Source organism: Columba livia, chromosome 14 (genome assembly GCF_036013475.1).
Source record: "Columba livia isolate bColLiv1 breed racing homer chromosome 14, bColLiv1.pat.W.v2, whole genome shotgun sequence".
NCBI lineage: Eukaryota > Metazoa > Chordata > Aves > Columbiformes > Columbidae > Columba > Columba livia.
Window position 1 is genome coordinate 5,941,399 of NC_088615.1, and position 19,208 is coordinate 5,960,606.

The following is a 19,208-nucleotide window of genomic DNA, read 5'->3' on the forward strand; positions in this document are numbered from 1 at the left end:
ACAACAAGCCCTCTCTAAAGCTGCGGTTTCACAGTGGTGTGCCCTCTTCTCCCTCCACCCCCTCCCAAAGAAAGTGGGGTGCAGCAGCCCTTGGGGTGGTGAGGGGGCAGCATGGGGTGCTGGGGGCCACCGGGCTGTGGGGACCCGTTGCCCTGGGATTGCTGCATCACACAGAGAGAATGGGGCTGAGATGGCTTCCTCCTGCAGAGCCGCAGCCTGTCCAGAAGGATCCCATATCCCCTTATAAACTGGCAGGTTCGCACATTTCCACGAGTAATAATTTTTGTCCAATTGCACAGATGTGGGGCTGAGTGCCCCCGCAGGGTGTCACTGGGCTGGACTTTCTGCATAAGGGGGACAGCCGCGTGTCATGAATTCATTGCCAAAGACCCTGGGATAGAAATATTTATGCCAAAGTTGCAGTCTGATGTCACTAGCAGAAAAAGCAGCACCATATGTAAATACACACACAATACATATATATTTATATATTTATATATACACACACACACACACACACACACACATATAAACAAATATATTAGGATTGCTGGTATGTATATTGCTGGCTTAAGAATTACTGGGATTTTTTCCTGTGCTTTAGATGTAACATGGAACTGGTGAAATAAAAGGACTTTATGAGGGGCCTTGATGCCTCATTGAAAGGGTTTTGGTTCGTCCTGGGGTGAGTCTCCGTGGCTCCTGTGTGGGATGAGCCCTTTGGAGAGGCCACGGGTGCCCTGGGGCAAGTTTGAAGTAGGGCCAAACACTGGTCCAAAACCTTTCCCTGCCAAAACTCACCACCTGTGCACCCTCATCCTGATGGAAAATACACCGTGCTGAAGCTGGAAATACTCCACTGGCTGGGACAACCAGTGGTGAAACGCTGTAGGTGACCCTCACCTCGTCAGTGTCACCAGCTTTGGCTGTGTCCTGTAAAACGTCCCCAGAGCTGCTCTGTCACCAGCATTGGTGAGTGGGTTTCTCTGTGATTCCCTGTAAGCTTTTGGATTTACGTTATAAAATAAACTTCTTCCTTCAGTCCAAACAAGATGCTTCCTGCAGAAATGGCTGATTTGCATTGTTTTGTTTTGTTTTTAATTTTAGTGGCTTCTAAAAGGGCAGAACTGGTTTGCATGAAGCTGCTGCAAATGCTTCCAAGCAAAGTTTAAGAGAAAACAGGAGTTTCGCTTAAGTGTGTTTTAATGGGGAAGGCTTGTTTTTCCTTCATGTTCACTGCCTTTCTCGGGAAACAAAGAGCCAAGAGCAGAAATGTCTTCGGTTCAAAGTAAACTATTTTGTTTCAGTTTTGAGAACTGGGGAGGGATCAGAATTTTTACGGGAGAAATTTTTTTCCTTCCAATAAGCTCCATTTCAAACAGTTTTTTTCTACAGAGCACGTTAGGAGGTTTTGCATATTGACATGCAACAAAGTCGTTATTCTCCACAGTTCTGGATTCACTTTTCACAGCACGTCCCCACCCTGTGACCCCCTGAAAGCAGCGTGGTACCACAGACTGTGCTGGCATGGGACACCCATCAGTGTTGCATCCGTACAATAGGGTCTTGAACATATCAGGCTTATAAAAGCTGGTGTGGCGAGAAGGAGGGCTGGATACCGCCTGTGGTTGGCAGCAGCTTTGCCATGTCAAAACGTTTTAAATTGAAGAAACAGCCACCCTATAGATCTCCAGATTTCTCCTCCTTCTCCCCAGTTCGTTGTTTTGTTTTGTTTTGTTTTGCGGGGGCTATAAAGCAAAACCCAAGGAAACAACACAAATAACTGACCCCCAGCTCCCCACCATCTCCTCCCTGCAGAACTTGAATCCTAGAAAGCAAAATATTTGCAGCCCCAGTCTGATGCTGGCTGCATTCCTGCTTCTGCCACCTCCCATTTATAAAATTGGGGGGGGGGGGGGGGGGAAGGGTGGAAAAAAGAACTAAAATGATTTAAAACCCCCAGCCTCCAAATAATTTTCAGTTGCAAAAAAAAGTCTTAACAGACGCTTGTTAATTTTTAAAACCACCCCAATCTGCAGAAAACCTTGCAAAACCATCTTGCAGCTCTTGGCATAACCTGATGCAAGCACAGTGGCTGCACAAACCTCTCGAGATGCCACGGGGGAACTAGGGGATAACCAGCCCCTCTGCTCCCCCAGTGGGAAAGGAGCCCTGGGATTTTGGGAGAGCTGAGGATAATCAGGATAATAAGTTACCACTAGCTGGCCTTATCCTTCAGCACCAGCATAGCTCGGACAGGTATGAGGCACTGTGCAACAAGAGCTGGAATCACCCCAAACAAAGTAAAAACGAATTAATTACCCCAGGTGGATCTGTACGCAGAGGAGGGTGGGAGGTACGGATACTGGGAATGGTCTCAGTGCAGGGAAACACGGGCTGGATGCTGCTTCCTGGCTCTGGCTGCTCCCCAGTGCCAGCACACCACACTGAGCCTGCAGCACAGCAGACACCTGTCAGAGCTTCCCAGCCTGTTTCAGCAGCCTGTGACACTGTCACCAACCTCCTCCCACCTCACAGCCAAGTACAGACACCCTCTTTTACCTGCAATGTTACGCAAGTATTGTACAAGATTGGAGGAGCACCCAACGCCCGACCAACGAGCCGGGTGAGTCCCTGCGCAAGGCATGGTGCTGGTGGGACAGGAGGGAAGCTCCTCATTCAAGGGAGGCGGGATGGCGGTGTGACCACGGACAGGGAAATCCCTCATGCATGTGCGGTGTAATGGTACCTGGGGTGGGAAGGGCCCTGCACTCAAACTGTGCCTTCTCCTGCCGAACTTCACAAAGCCAGAGCCAACAGAGAAACAGGTGTGAAGGCAAGACCCCGCGGTGGCACCACCAGGACGAGATGGAGAGCAAAGGAAAAGCGACAAAGACACATCTCACAACATGACTCATCTCCCTTTTCCCCACCAGTGCATACAAACTCACCCAAACCTGCACCCACGTCCGGACAAGGGGGCAGCTGGCAGCGGGGAGCCCAGCCCTACCCCATGCAGACCCAGCAGTTTGTCTCCAGCCATGCCCCAAACCAGATGCTTTAGACGAAGACGCCAGGAGCTGCCTTAATAAGCGCTTACGCAATCCTTCTCGCGCGGAGGAAATGTCTTTCCCAATCCCCAGCCATTAGCAGTTGGCTGATGCCCTGGAGCGGGACATTTTAGAGCCCTTGTAAATTTGCTTCAGGAGTGGAAAGTGGACAGAGGAGGGGAAGGCGCTGGTTTTCGTCAGGAACCCGCATCAGACGGGAGCTCTTCTTAGCTTCTCCCCGCAAGCAGAGAGGTGTCACCCTGGGTCAGCATCCAAACCCTGCCCCAAACCAAGGGATCAGGGATGAGGGGATGATGGCGGCACACACTGCCATGGGGTCAGCACCTGGCCGTGGGGCTTTGGGATCAGGGTTGGTCTCAGATGGGAATTTGAGTGGGGAAAGAAGACGTTTGGGGGCAGAAATATCACTCCTGCTTCCATGCAAAAGTTTCCTCTGGATTAAGAGAACCAGGGAGCAACTGGACCAGCTCTTTGTGCACCCAGGCTGCCAGTCAGGGCTCATTGACTTGTTTTTTCCATCATCTCCACTTGCATGTCCATGACAGGTAATGTTATATAAACAGAAAATTCCCTTTATGGCAGGTAGAGCCTCCTGCCACTTATTTCAGTGGCAATCAGATGGGGTGACAGCACTGTTTTAAGTAAGACTGGGGGCACCCAGGCCAACTTGGAGTAATGATTTTGGGGCCGGTTCCAGCGGTGAGCTGCAAGGCTGCCATTACCTTCCCTTTGCCTATTGTTTGCATTTAAACCTAATTGCAAATTGACATGAGGCGTCTTTGGGGAGCGACTGCACCACTCTGCTCCGTCAGCACAATGAGCCGTTGTTGATATGGTCGCAGCAATTTTCCAGGTTAATTTATGGCCGCCACACCCCATTAGTGGCAATAAATGTGGAGCCCGGTTTTGCCGAAATTGTGAGTTACGATTTTTCAAATAAATACATTTTCCTATAAACCAGCGCTCTGTTTAGTTTGAATGTTCCTCGCAGACACATCCATCTACATAAAATACACAGGAGAGGAAGCTGAGCTGTGACTTTGCTCTGATGACATAAAAACTTTTGTAAACACAATGTCATTTACAGTACGAGCAAGGAAAGAGGACAAAAAATAAACAGTGAGTGCCTGGCGCATCCCTTCAGGAGCACATGGAAAATTTAATAATCTTTTTTCCATAAAGCTTTGTTTTCTTTTTGATTTATCCAGACAAGGCAGTGGCTGCTTGGCCATAAACAGATTGTATTTCTGGAGCGGCAATGCTCGCAGTCATCCTTTATGTCACCAGAGGAGCGGCACGGGAGGTGTGTGTACAGAGAAGATGCCGCGGATTGTTGCTAAGAACAGGAGCATCTGGGTCCAGCACAGCACAGCCACTGTGTGTACCCAGCTCACTCCCAATTCCTCCTGCTCCTTCTGTGGGGCTTTGACACGCTGAACCCCACTTGGGGTTGCTTCCGTGATGCTGTAGCATCAAGCAGCTCAGTGCTGCAGTTTGGGGGACACGTGCAGTGTGTGGGTACATAGTGCACAAGCCCCAGCACACGTGAGCTCCCCTGCACCCCAACACTCGCTCACCCTTACAAGACTGGTGCTGGTGGAGCAGGACATGTGGCAAGCCCTCTCGGGGAGGAGGGATGCCCTGTGTGGGGTTTCACAGCCATGGCACTTGTTGCCCAGCCTTGGCCATGACCCTGGGTCTGGGTTCATTGCCAATCAACACCCACTTTCCAACTGACCTCATTTGTTCACCTCTGCAGGTTCTCTCCCTCCTCATGTCACTGGGAGGAAAATAATTCCCCCAAGCAGTGACCCACAAGCTCCTGTTCGCCCCACACACCTCTCCTTGAAGCAGACTCTGTTTGTGCCTCAGTTTCCCAAGGCCTTTTGCAACTACTCCCGTGAGGCCTCCAGGAACAGAACTGTTAGGAAGGTGCTGAGTGATTATTACTGCATTATTTTGAGTGAGTGCTATAAATACACAGGGGCACCTTTAGACACAACCCAGCTGCCCGGGGGAGCTGGTTCAGCTCCACTCTGTGCCTGCGGAGGCTGTCGGAGCAGGGATCAGAGGCTGCAGCTGGGAGTGGAGGTATCTTGGGGCATAACCTGATGTGAGGACATGGAGGGGCTGCTGGATTTTGGGGCTGGGACCTTCCCCAGCGCTGTAGAGGACCCTGGGGCGGGGGGGATGCGGGAGCAGGAGGGTGCCGGGATGCTGCAGGGAGATGCTAGCAGGGAAGACAAGGGGAATATTTTACGGGGCTGCAATGTAAACAGAGCTGGAGCAGAGCCCCTTTTTATGGAGTCCCTGTCCTGCCAGGGCATCTGCCAAGGCCCTGATTTACGTTCCTATTTAGATAAGGGAGCCAGAGGCGGGGAGCAGAACTGGCGTCAAAGTCACAGGACACCCCAGGCTTCTGCTCGCTGGGCGCTGATAAGGAGGTGGCTGAGGGGCCAAAAGCACAGCCCCTGTCCCAGGGCAGGGGATGGGTGAGCAGCTGGGTGGCTCCTGCTGGGGTCGGGGTGCTGTGGGCTGTGGAGACCCAGGATAACCTCACCCCCCCCAACATGCAGCACCCCCCAACTCACCATTGCTTGGCTGTGAGGGCAAGAAATCTTTCTCTGGGAAGAATTTGAAGGAAAACAGGTGGAGAGAAACGTGGTTCCTCCTGCCATGCCAGTCATAAATCGCCTAATCCAAACTGCTCAGCATTTCCCCCTGCATGAGCGGGGAGACGTGAAATTAAAGAAACTCACCAAAAGTTTGAGAAGTGCTAAATTTGGACGCCATGACAAAGGCAGTCTGGTTTGATTTAATAGGTGTCAGCGTGAAAAGGGCTCCAGTTTTATTATTTTGTTAAAACACGAAAGATTAGAAAGATTTTCCAAAGGAAAATCAGCCCACTGGTCCCACTATTTGCTCAGCTGAGCACTTCCAAAGTGCACAGGGTGCAGGGACCTCCATTGAGGGAGGGGGAATAAAGCAAGATAATGCCCAGGATTGGGCTGGGCTTACCTGGCTCAGCAGCCGGAGGCTGGAGGTGGCTCTGGTGCACGGTTCGAGGCGACAGCTCCAAGCTGGATGTGGCTGTGAGTGGCCTGTGCAATGCAGGGGTACAGGGTGGAAGGTCTGGGGTTTTTTGGGGAGGTGGGGGTGTTTTCCAGGGATGAGGCTGAGTGGCACAGACCCCAGCCTGGATGTTTGCTCCATCAGGGCTGTTCCAGGGTCAGGGAGAGGTTCAGCGAACAGCCAGGCTGCTTGGTAGGAGGAGCAGGGCACTGCAGGTGATGCCACACCAGTATGGGGGGGGAAAGCCATGGAGTGGGAGATGTGTCCCTCTCCCAGGCGGGCACTGACCTCCGATGGCTCCAAGCAGGGCTCAGGGATCCCACCCAGCCACTGGCATTTTGGAGGAAATCAGCGACATGATGTCCTACCCAAGGCCTGACTCTAACGGGAGGGTAATCACTAGCAAATGTTTGCAGGGCGCTTGTTTAAAAGGGGTGGGGAAGGGGGGGCTTTGCAGCAGCCAAGAACAAAGTGAGGGGGAGTGAAGCGGGACAGATCCGGTACGGCCACCCCCCCCCGCCCTGAACGCTGGGGCCCAGTAGAACTGGAGTCCTGCTTGCACCCTGCCCCAGCCCCCCCGGCCTCCCGCCTTTGCAACTCGCCTTGTAACAACTAACGATGGAAAATCCGAGGCATTTAAGTGGCTCCTGAATCCGCCCGGGAACCGTGATTGAGAGAAGTCAAATAAAATTTGTCATCTTTAAAATGCAGGAGGACGTTAATGGTGTGTTAGCCCGGATGATTAATACAAGCGCCTGCAAACAACCCTCCAACGTTTCCACCCTCCGCTGCAAGATGAATCGCTGGAAAGCGCCGTTAATCGCTAACATACCTTGGGCCCAAAGCCCCTTCCTGCCCCACCACGCTGTGATCACCATTGCCGTGCCCAGTCTGCCCTCACTGGGAGTAAATGGAGCAAGAGCAGAGGTTGGCCCCAACGTCACCCAGCCAGGCTGGGGCCGAAGCGTGGGATCTGGGAGCCGTCACCCTGGGGATTTGTCTCCCATGGGTGCAGAGGCGAGTGAGACATGTTGTTCCCTGCAGGGCACCAAGCTGGGCTCAGGTTTTGGGGGGCTGTGGTGCAAGATCTCAGCCCCAGCAGGACCCTCCAGCTGTTTCGTAGCCCGGCTGTGACAGGGAAACACAGGACAGGTCCCTGTGTCCCCACTGCCCTGTGGTAAATATGACTGTGTGTATGTATAGTATAATTTTTATATATGTGTATGTATGTGTGTGCAGGGTCTGTGCATGGATGTGCAGCATACGTCTGTGTGTAAAAATGCAATGACTGCAATGTGTATATGCACAGTATGTGTATGCAGCACGTGTGTGTATGTAATATAAATATGGTGGCATTTTGTGTGTAGCATACGTGTGCTGCCAGTGTGTGTACGTAGCATATAGGAGTGCAGTTAAGTGCATGTGTGTAATGTATTTGTAGGGGGTGTGTGTAGAGCACAGATATGTTTGTGGTATGTGTAGGCAACATGTCCAGTGTGTGAGCAGCATACATGCGTGGTGTAACTGCATATGTGTGCAACATACGAGTGTGTGTAGCACATATCTGTGCAACATAGGTGTGCGCACAGAACACACGTGCAGCGTGCCTGAAAGCATGCAGCACACCTGTGCAGCGTGCAGTTGTGCAACACACATGTGCACACAGAACACACGTGGGCAATGTGCCCATGCCCCCTTGTGCCATCACCACTGCCCCCGCCATGCCCAGCCCAGCCTCTCTCCAGTGCCTTCGTCGCCTGCTGTCCCTCATCACCCGGCTCCCTCGGTGGAGGCTGCTCATTGTCCGGCCCCGGGTGCTGCCCCGAGCACCCCGCACTGCCTGCACCGCCCGCACCTCCCACTCCGCTCCCACGGCGCCGACCTTCCCCCGCGTGGGGTCGGGCCGCGCTGGCCCCGGGGCCAGGCGCTCCCCCCGCCAGGTTCTCCTGCTTTTGAGAAGCAAAAAGCCCCCGAGTCACTGCAGCCCCGCAGCGCCCGCCCGGCCCGGCCGTCGGGGCGCCGGCCGCTCGCGGCCCCGCCGCACTCGCTGCAGCCTCTCGTTCCCCGCCCGGCGCGGCCGCTCTCCGTGGGGGCTCGGACACCCCGACTCCAGGAACAGGGAAGCGGTGGGAACAGAAGCGAGACGGGGAGGGGGCTGGGGTCCCCCCCGGGTCAGTCCTCACCCGCTTCTCCCTGAAAACAAGGAACAAGCGGGAGGCGAGAGCAAACAGCGGAGGTGTGAGCCCAAATAAACTGAGTCAATAGGGCGGCGCACGCCCCCTCCACCGCCCCGCTCCCCCCGGGGCCCCCGAGCATCCTCCCTTGCCCATTGGCTCCGCGGCGGGGGGGGGCCCGGCTCTATATAAAGCCAGGGTTAGGCGGCACCAGAAGGGGTTAAAAAAAAACCACACCAAAAAAACACAACACACACTCCCCCCCCGCCACCAAAACCAGCAAACCTAAAACCCCAAACCCCAACCGCACCAACGCAAACCCCAAAGGCAGCCCCAGGCCGAAGCCGCGCTCCCGCCGCCGCTGCCCGCCGAGCCCGCCCGGTGGGGAGCGCTTCCCGGACGGCCGCCGCGGCCATGGTGCGCTGCTGAGCGCGGCCCCTGGGGCCAGCGGGCCGGACCATGAACCTGGTGGGGAGCTACCAGCACCACCACCACCACCACCATCACCACCATATGCTGCACGACCCTTTCCTCTTCGGGCCGGCGGCGCGGTGCCACCAGGAGCGCGCCTACTTCCCCGGCTGGGTGCTCAACCCGGCCGAGGTGACCCCCGAGCTCGCCGGGCAGAGCCCTGGTTACAGCCCCGCCGAGTACGGCCCGACCGGCCAGGGGCGGCTGGAGGCTCTCAGCGGCCGCCTGGGCCGACGGAAAGGGGTCGGGGGACCCAAGAAAGAGCGACGGAGGACGGAGAGCATCAACAGTGCCTTTGCCGAGCTCCGCGAGTGCATCCCCAACGTCCCCGCCGACACCAAGCTCTCCAAGATCAAGACACTGCGCCTGGCTACCAGCTACATCGCCTACCTGATGGAGGTCCTGGCCAAGGACAGCCAGCCTGGGGACACCGAGGGCTTCAAAGCCGAGCTCAAGAAAGCCGACGGCAGGGAGAACAAGAGGAAACGGGAGACGGTAAGAGGCGAGCCGGGCCCCTGCTGTACCGTTCTTACCGGGCCGGGCACGGGCAGAGAAAGCCCGGAGGGCTGAAGGAGAAAAAAAAACAACCTTCTCGGCCTCGCTGGAGCCTTTTTTTTTTACCCCAGTCCCCAGCTTATTTTTTTTTTTTAAACGACCCGTGGGCTGGACTTTCGCGGAGGGCTCCGACGGGCCGGCCAGGCTGCTGGGCTCTTTCCCCGATGGATAAACCCCAAGACGGGCCGCGCCGGAGCCTCCCGCCCGTTCGTCCTTCCCCTCTCCCGGCCGATTTCCCGGGACAAGCAAGCGCGGGTGCGTTTTGGAGCAAAGGCGGCTGCTTCTCCCCCTGCTGCAGCGTGCGGGGTGGGAGGTGGGAACCCCAGAAAACCCTCTTTATCCTCGGGCTGGTAAGAACCGCTCGGAGCTGCGGGGTTCGGCTGCAGCCCCGAGGCGGGCGCAAGGTGCGGTCGGCCAGGCCGGGCCCTCCGCTCCGCTCCTGACGGCTCCTTTCTCCCCCCTCTCCCCGTCTCCTCTCCCGCAGCAGCCCGAGGTCTACTCGCAGCCTTTGGGCCACGGCGAGAAGAAGCTGAAGGGCCGGACGGGTTGGCCCCAGCAGGTCTGGGCTCTGGAACTGAACCCCTGAGGGCTGCCCCGCCGCCCCGACGGCGCTCCCCGCTCGCCCCTCCATGTGCAATGTCGGAGAGAGCCCGGCCCAGTCCCCGAAGCCCATCCAGGCGCAGGATGCGGGTACCCGGCCCGGCACCCCCCACGCCGAGACGGATTCTCCGCAGGAGACAAGCGAAGGGCGCCTTGTGGGGCCGGGTCCTGCCCGCCCCGTCGGCAGCGGGGACCGGCCGGGCCCTTCCTCCCCCTCGCCCCTTCCCCCGTTTGCAGTAATCGTTGCTCCTTCTCGCTGTCAGCAACGATCGGCGGCTCCTGCCCTCCCGGGCCGGGCTAAAACGGTTTGATTCGTTTGCTGTTGTAAATACGAGCCCCCTGCCCCATTCCCGTCCGCTGCCTGACCGACGTGTGGCTGCGGTGAAACTACCTAGAGGTGCATTTGGGAACACTCCTGTGCCGGGTTTTCTACCTCAGATCTGCATGACCACTTCCCGAGGGACCGGGCGCACCACACCACATATTTAAAAAGAAATAATTAGAAAAAAAAAAAATAAAGAAAATTCAAACTTTACGCAAACAGCCTCGGGTCCAACGCCTTTGCCTTCCCTTGCTCCTGAGATAGCGCTGCCATGGCCAGGCCCCCCTCCCTCCTGCCCACAGGACTCCCCTTAAATGAGTGTCCTGCGGGGGAATTCTCTCCCGTGGGGCTTGGGCAGCTCCGTGGGAATCTTTGGGATGTCTTTATGCCATGCCTCCTCGCTCCAGAAGCTGGCAGGGCTCTGCGATGTGTACCCACAGTCTGCCCCAGGACACAAACTCTGCCCCTGCCCTACAACCCCTTCATTCCTGACCCAGGAGACCAGCTAAAGGGACCGGACTATATTTGGCTTGGGGAAGGATGGCACATTTTGGAAGGAGCAACATCTCCTCTTCGCCGTCTCAACATGACGGATACCCCCAGCCTCAAATCCGCCAGCACTCACACAGCCCAAAGTCATCTCTGTCACCTCTCAAGCATAACTCCTTAATAATCCTTAATAATTAAAGCTGGATCCTTGTTCCTTTATTCTGCGCACACAGCTCTATTACTGAAGGGTGGCTTCCAAGATGTGCATGCATGGGCTCGGGGCCTGATCCTGCCTTCCCGGCCTGGCCATGCTGCCGCTCCAGAGACGCCAGGATAAAGCCTAATGCTCAGCTGGCTGCTTGGGGCAAAGAAAACAGAGATAGGGAAGAGTTGCACGTTGTTGTAGGGTTAATCTGAGGCTCAGCAGGAAGCATTAAGATTTCTGTTTGAAACTAAGCTTTTGCTTGCAAATAAAAGTATCGAAATAATGATGCAATAGCCATAAATTGTGGACACATTGATTGACCTTGTGCAGCCACACACACCAAAAATACACCAGCTCACCTGTGGGAAAGCAGCTTGCACTTTATAACCACTCTGTGCTTGTGTATAAATGCAGACGGTTGGACACACAAGCATTGGGGAGTATGGCTGTTGTAATTAAAGTTCACAGAACAATCAGTCCCTCATTTTGGAGACACTGCACAGCTGCCTTCTCTGCCCCTGATCTGTTTTCTAATAACTTTGAAGGAGGCAGAGATGAAAATTGACTGCCTGAGCGGAGCAAGGCCCGCAGTGGTAATTTTTTTGTTTGGGCTATAAAATGTTTAGCATGGCACCAAGTCCATGAGTGCAACCAGAACAGAGCATTTCTAAAACCAAACACATTAAAGAAAAAAAAAAAATAAGAAAAAAAGAAAAAGAAAATCAGGAAGCAAACCCCAAATATCCTATTTAATGGCTAAGTTTCACAGTCCCTTAAAGGGCTGGGTTTTTACGGGAAAGTTCCCAAGCCATCACTAACACTGTAATCCAGTGCCCCATCAATGTGCCCAGCCCCAATCCTGTTTACGTGTGTCAGCCCATATCCCCATAACCATACGGCACCAGTCAGGGTTGTTCCATGGCATCGGATGAGAGAAAGGGTTAAACGGGGACCTAGGACTTGCTCTGATGCGTAAGGCAGGGATCACCGAGGAGTTTGTGTCCTTGCTCTGGCACACCAGGCTCTATCTGGGACATCATCTGCAGCCTGAGGAGTTTTCCCTGCTTCACCAAAAACCTCTGGATGTTTTTCTCTTACGGGTTTCCAGCTTTGCTTCCAGGAGGGGGGCACCCTCCCCCAGCTGGGGCAATGCTTTGCCTGCTCCTGCAGGACTGTGGCTTTTCTTACCACGAGATGCAGGTGGTGGTACCTACTGGCTGCAAACTTGTGGGAAATGTCTCTCCCATGCCAGCACCCTTCACTCCGTTGTGATTTTTGCAAGTGAAAACGATCTCTGTTCCCATGTCCACAGGGGGTTTCCCTGCCCAGCAAGGGGATTTTCCTGCAACATTGTCTCAGCATTTTTTGGGGGGATCCGGGGGGCAGAAAGGCACAAAACGGTTCCTGTACACCAGGGCTTCACTGCTCCCCAAAACGCACACTTTGGAGGGGGTGTATTTGCAAGCAGCTCAATCCCAACCTTGGCACTGCACATGCAGCTCCACCACTCCTGGGCCAAGAAGGGGTGTTGATGCTGAGCTCAGGACGGGGTCCAGCCTAGGATGGGGTCACCCCCAAAGGGATGGGAGCAGCAGGGGGGTTGGGAGTCCTACACAAGGGCAGCTTCTCTTCCTCAGGCAGCAAACGTGCCCGGCTGTGAGGTGAATCCCAGCAGCCTCTGGCAGGCAGCAGCACGGCTCCCAGTGCTGGCTGCACCAAACCTAGGTGGAAGAAGAATGGTTTGGCCACTAGCTTTGGATTTTTGGCCCAGAGCTCAGCTCATTGGCCAGGGGAGGTTCCTGCACACACCTACAGCTCAACCCTGTTGTGACTTGGTGCCGTTGGGAAGCAGAATGCCCCCGGCATGCAGGCGCGGGGCTGCGGTTGCCCAGACCGAAGCATGCAGGGGTTGCTTGGCCCCAGGGCAACATCCTACGTGCTGTGTCCTCTGCTGCTGGAACCCAGCCATGGGGATGGCAGAGGGGACCTGGCCACGTGCTGCCTGCCCTGCCCGGCCTCTCGTCCCCCTGCCTGGCCAAGGGGACAAGTGCTGGGGGCAGAGGGGCTGTCAGGCACTTCCCAGCCCGTGCTCTGCACCCCTGGGGTTTGGCGTGAGGAGAAATGGTTCTTCTTTTGCTTTTGCATACTTCTCCCTTCCTGCCAAGCCTAGATCCTGCTTCTTGTTGCTGTAGGTATTTATGGGCCTGTTTATCTGATCTCGGGGGAGCCTATTCTTATCTCAGAAGCAGCAAGGGAAGGGTTACACTGGACAGCTTGGTAGACAGTATGGAGCCAAATAAAATACCAATCTGACAAAAAAAGATTTTAAAAAAAGGGAAAGAGACACCCAGCCCCAGTCACCCAGGAGTGCGCCGATACCTGGAGCAAACCTGCAAGGCCAGGAGAGCATCCCATATTTTTGCACAGCTCCACTTCCCTGCTCCCTGGGCTGAATCCTGGAGGGGAACGCGGCTCCTCTTGCTCCTGACACCGTTTACCTGGACAGAGACACTCGGGCAGTGGATCCCAGAAGAGCACGGTCCAGGCTGTGGGTTGAGACTCAGCTCAGCATGTTTTGGCCCCCAAAAAACAGCTGCTGGCTTCAGAGGGACAGCACAACCCGGGGCAAGAAATGCCCAGACACACAGCGGGGAGAACATGCTTGGATGTCACTGAAAGAGGGAAAGAAAAAGGAATTTTTAAAGTTTCAGGTTAGTTGTCACAGCAGTTCAGCTGTGAGGCTGCTGTCTGCTATTTCCCTGGGGTGAGCATGGCAATGTCCGTTCCCCATGGTGCGAGAGGCACAGCCGGTCCCCAGCTGCAGCGGGGACTCGCTCAAGGTCACCCCGAAGGTCACGGCCAGGGCAGCCGCCTCCCGACATGGGGCCTCTCTGGCCTGGCCCCAGCTGGTGGCACAGCGCTGGGGGTGGCATGGGCCAGGGGGACCCCCGACACCTCGCTGCTGGGAGCAGCAGGGAACCCCATCTCTGCTTCGGCCTCTGCGGAACCCAAGGGTGCAGCTTGGCTGGGCCAGAGTGAGTGGGACAGGATGGATGGGATGTCCCCTCCTGCCATGCTAAGCAGGGAGGCAGGGGCAGCACCATGCCAGGGGTCCCCCACAGTTCCTGCCCCTCTCCCCACCCTGCACCCCACTCTAATTATCCGCTTTTAAGGAAGCGCCTGATAGTTCTGGCCATTTAAGGTAGCCCCAGCCCCTCGCAGTAAGGGTAATTGGGTCATAATTCGTTTTCTGTGTCAAGATGACGTCAAAGATAAGACAAAAATCTCCAGGTTTGGGGGCTAAAGAGACAGGAGAAATCCTGACCTGAGGCCGACCTTGGAGGAATAGCCACAAGCCCCAGTGAGTAACATGGCAGGTGAAAGATTTACTGCCAGGGGAGCTTTTTGATCCTCTCCCAACACTCAGAGCCTCTCAGTCCAGTTGCTGGTTCCCAAGTCAGACTGTCTCCTGCGAGTACTGCTCAGGTGGGAAGGTTTTCTGTCCAACAGAGGCCCCCTCAGTTGCAAAGTTCATGTCATGCAATAGTTCATGCTCAAATCTCCGTGTTTCTGGGGTAATGCGATTGTGAGACCCACCTGCAGCTACGGAAACAACATCCAAGCTCAGAAAGACTCTGGAGCCCCAAGGCAAATGAAGGCTCCAACATTTATTTTTCCTTCTTTTATTTGTTGTTTTTTAAACAAATCCAAACTCTCCGGGTTTTCTCCCCTCTGGCTGTCCCTGCGTGGGTCTGCTAGCACTGAGCTCTTCCCCATGGCGTATTTCTCTATGGAGCTGCCTGCCCTGGGAGAAGACCAAGAGCACTGTGCTGTGGGCCAACCTTCCCAAAATCATCCTTCTAACCATCCACCCCATGCCCCTACCTCTCCAAAACTCACCTTTGTTGCTCCACTCAACCAAGGCCCTTTCCCCAGCACGGGGTGTTGGGAGAAAGTGCTTCTTCCCAAGACTCATGTGTTTGGTGTGGAGTTAGCAAAGGTGCTCACCTTGGCTTCCTGCAGAGTCCTTGTCCTGCTCAGTGGTGGAGCAATCCCATCAGCAAGCATCTTCTCCTGCAGCAATGATGCTTTGCTGCCAGTTTCCCGCTGATCTTCTCCCACGGCATCTCAGCACAGCCCTCAAGTGAAGCTGGATGATGTGTGTGGCACAGCAGCCCGTTTGTGTTCCACACAGCAGCTGGATCTAAGGTCCAGGCTGAGAGCTGGGGCTTTCGGGTGGAGGATCAGTGCTGCACAGCTCAGGGCAGGGGGTAAAAACAGCCGTGCTCTTTGCTCAGCAGGACTCTGTGCTGTCTCCATCCTTGCGTGATGCTGAACAAACTGTCTCTCCTGGTTACTCCAAAGCTAAAGTGCAATAGCAAAGCTGGAGCTGCTGCAGCTCCAGCCAGACCTGCTGGAGCCCAAGCGGGAAGCGCAGGCTGGTAGGAGAGTATTTACTGCTGAGAGGAGAGCGGGACTGGCAGTAACTGAAGAGGCTCGAGCCAAGGGACTGCAAGGCAAGAGCACAGGCTTGGAGCCTCGCCGATTCCTTGCAACGGATCCCTGAAGCGGGGAAGGTCCTTCCTTGCAAAGTTTCCTTTTTCCGTGCTTATTCTCTTGCGTGAGGAATTTGGGTCCTGACCACCCTGAAAGACTTTACAGTAACCAGAGAAGTAGGGGAATTTATGGCGTCACCAGTGGCTGAAAGCTGAGGAATTGAGAGGAAAAGGGATTTTTTTTTCGCCTTAGACTGCAGCTACCTTGACAAAATTCTCATGGCCTGTAACTGTCTCGCAGGAGCAGCCAGGGGGGATGCAGGGGCCAGAGCAGGCTGCTTTAATTGCGTCAGCCAGGAGCTCCTTCCCAAACTGAAAAGCTGGAAGGAGTTATGATTCTGAACTGGTGCACAAAGCTTGTGTCAGCCCTGAAACTGCCTCCTCTGCTCACCTTCACTGGTGAGCTCCCACTTTGGTGCCGTGTCTGATGGAGAGCAGAAGGGCAGGGTTTGCACTGGAGCTCATCAGCTTGACTCAAACCGGAGCCTGGGCTGCTGCGTTCAGCAACTCACCCTGCAAAACATCCAGCTGCATAGGGCTGAACACACGCAATCTTACACCCAATGCCCTTTCAGGTTCCTGTTTCTAGGAACGTGACAAATAGGGGCGGGAAGGCCCTTGTGGACATACCTTTACTGGGCTGCTTTGGGGAGCACATGAAGGACGTGGAGAAGATGAGCAGCAGGGAATAGGGGGAAAAACAGGATCGGGAAAAGGAGAGAAGGGAAGAGGACAAAGAATGGTAGGGGACAGCAGCTCTCCAGCGCTGTGGTTTGTGCTAGTCTAATAAGAAAAGCCCTGTCCACACTCAGTGCTATCACTGTGCCAATGAAGAGCCTTCGAACTGCTTTTTACACCCAGGCAAACAGACACAGAGGGCTAAGGTGAGTTGAGACCAGCAGCAGTGCATCGAGGGCTCTACTTTTTACATGAGGGTCAGGGTTAATGGCCAGTAAACCAGTGGAAATTCCAGGAAAAACAATAACATGGTTCCATTGGGAGGGTGGGTGTGGAACAATGGGAACCTCAACCTGCAGGGTACAGGGATCCTTCCAGAACAGAGGAGAGCTGAACAATCCTGTTTTGGGACAGCACAGTGCTCCCTGTGGAGGATGCTGCAGTGATCAATAAGTGCTTCCTGCAACACGGAAAGGGAACAGATCTTGGAGAAAGCTCCAAAAACACAAAAGCATATTAGGGGGCTTTGAGGTACTTAGGGAAGAGGCCAACACCACCTGCAAGGATAAGAGATGTGAAATGGGCTCCAGCTCCTGGCAAAGTGAGATTAAGTGCTGGCAGAGCCATGCAGTCACCCCTCATTGGATACAGGTAAAATAAAAGGAAAAAGAAAAGCAAGCCCTAATGCTCTCCCTGCACACTCAGCCTGCTCAGCCACATTTCTAAAACATAAAACCATTAAATTCACATTTTTCCCCAGTCCTCTGCACTGCCCTTTCTGCTGGGGAGCAGAGAAACGAAGCCTGGTTTCCATCAGTGTTGCGAGGAGGCTGTAGGACAGCTCACGCAGGGAATTGGATGTGTTCAACTTCAATGTCCAAGCAGGCAAAAAAAAATGCAAACAAACCATTTTTATGATCTCTACATCCCACTGCAGCATGATCCCGCTTCCGGTATCTGACAAGCACGGCCAGCTCCTGCCGAGGAGGCTTCTTGGGGACGGGAAAGCAGCTCCGGTCCCTCCGCCAGCTGCCCAGAGGCTCCGAGGTGCAGCTGCAGAGCACCCAGCCCGGGTTCCCGAGCTAACACTGCCCTCGCACGGCGGCAGGGAGCCCAGAGAGGGACGGGTGGCCTTGGGCCCATCAGATCAATCTGCTGCTTGCTCAGTTTCTCAGCGTGAAGACCTTAAAAAGACTGAGCAGGTTCCTGCTTGGTTTTAAGCCTGAAATCTTCTGCGAGTTTCTTGGCAGGGAGCAAACCTGAGATTAAGCAGCCTTATTCATTAGTCTGTGCAAATAACAGATTAACTAGCAGAGGTTGTTTGTATTGCTGGAGTTTCTAGTGTACCCTCTCATGCCAAAACCAGCACTTGCACAACAGGTTGCTGCTTACAGCTGTCCTCCTTCAGCCTTTGGTCCCCGGGCAGGACACATCCCCACCGTGCTGGCAGAAGAGCCCACACCCACCAGTTTGAGAATGTGAACAACACGGCTTTTCCCTTTCCACTAGGATACACTGCCTTTGTCCTCACCTGAAGACTTTTCCCCGATACCTTCTAAAAAAACTTGACAACATGCAGGTGACACCCCTGTGAAGTCACCCACTCTTTGTGGTGCCCGCCTGTGTCACCTCTGTGTCACCTCTGCTCTTGCCTTCTTCAGCTGCGAGCTCCTTGAGACAGGTATAACACTCCTGCAGCATGGCAGCACGTTGCCTCGCACAAAAAGATCCTGGTTCATCGCAAAGGCCTCCAGACACATCCACAAAAGCAGGCACAGAGGACACGGGGATGTCTCTGCTGCGCCCGCTCAGTGTCCCTCAGCTCTCAAACACACCGAGGTCAGTTTTTAGCTAAAAGATTAGGCTCAAACCATCAGTGATCGCTGATTGTTTCTCACAGCTTAATAAAGCACCAACACAACCAGTTCTTGAAGGTCTCTTCCCTGCAGTCCCCACTCCCTCTCTCTAGTGAAAGCTCATACCCTGGGACGTAGGACCAGGAGGACCAAACATCTCCTGGATGCAGCTCCAGCAGCGTCAACGGGCAGGTTCTGCACGGCTGGAAGTCACCACACAGCAGCAACACAAGTTTCCACCTTCCTCCCAGAAAGCGTTTTAGCCCTTGTCATGAATTAAACGGTGACGAGGAGACACGTCAGGTGGCTGTAGGACAGCACCAAGGAGTAAGGGTATAGGTGTTGTGTGATTGTTTTGGAGAGAATTGTCTGTGCAAAGCTTTACTGCACATCAACAGCGCAACGATAAATTCAGATCATGTAATTTGAGTGTAAAGCTCTCAACACCTTACCATCCACTGTGTCTGAAAAGCTACACTACAACCTCTTCCTTGGCTAAAAATCAAGGCTAGAGCATGCCTGAGACAGCACCAGCAGAGCCTTAGGAAACACCATGACAGGATTCAGGAAAAGAAGTGTTCAAGCTCTGGTATCCGGCATCACCCACTTCCTCACTGCAGCAAAAAGTGAGGAATCTTTGTCTATAAGGCTGATAGTCAGGAGGAAAAGCAATATGGGAAATGGAAATGAACAAAACACTAAATGGAAAAGGATCTTGCAGACTGACTGATTGAACGTCGGGATGCTACATGTCAGTGTTGCTCCGGAGCAGCACCCACCTGGTCAGGGCAGCATGCAGCTTCGACTCTGCAGGACAGGAGCTAGAAGTCATGCGTGAAGTGTAGCCAAGGGTGTACTGGAGAAGGAAGCAGAAGCACGGGGTTGAACTAAACATAAAGAAGATTGATTAGGAAACATGAATCAAATGAGATGCTGCACTTGAGCGACTGTTCATTATCAGGGTGGGGGAAATACCTCCATCATAGAAAAGCCCAACACTCCCCAAAATGCAAGGTCACGTGGCTCTCCAACCGACTCCATCTTTCTTGTTGCATTCAAAATACTCCATCATTTACATCCATGCAGCCCACGCAGGTTTGTCGCAAAATATCCCACCACCTGAGTTTTCTGCTTCAGGCTTGACCCATCTTAGTCAGCA

General features: G+C 54.2%; 1 protein-coding gene across 1 annotated transcript; it reads left to right on the forward strand.

Annotated features, from left to right (window-relative positions):
- Positions 1–8,627: 8,627 nt before the first annotated feature.
- Positions 8,628–11,011, forward strand: HAND1 (heart and neural crest derivatives expressed 1). The gene is made up of 2 exons (XM_065029308.1): positions 8,628–9,283; positions 9,828–11,011. Exons 1-2 carry the CDS (start codon positions 8,777–8,779, stop codon positions 9,927–9,929), a joined length of 609 nt encoding a protein of 202 aa, XP_064885380.1. The 5' UTR covers positions 8,628–8,776; the 3' UTR covers positions 9,930–11,011.
- The last annotated feature ends 8,197 nt before the right edge of the window (positions 11,012–19,208 follow it).

What these genes read in the sequence shown, in the direction of transcription:
- HAND1 (XM_065029308.1), top strand. Translation starts at nt 8,777, where the DNA reads ATGAACCTGGTGGGGAGCTACCAGCACCACCACCACCACCACCATCAC. An exon ending in ACAAGAGGAAACGGGAGACG is followed by an intron (nt 9,284 to 9,827) that starts GTAAGAGGCGAG and finishes CCTCTCCCGCAG; the next exon opens with CAGCCCGAGGTCTACTCGCA.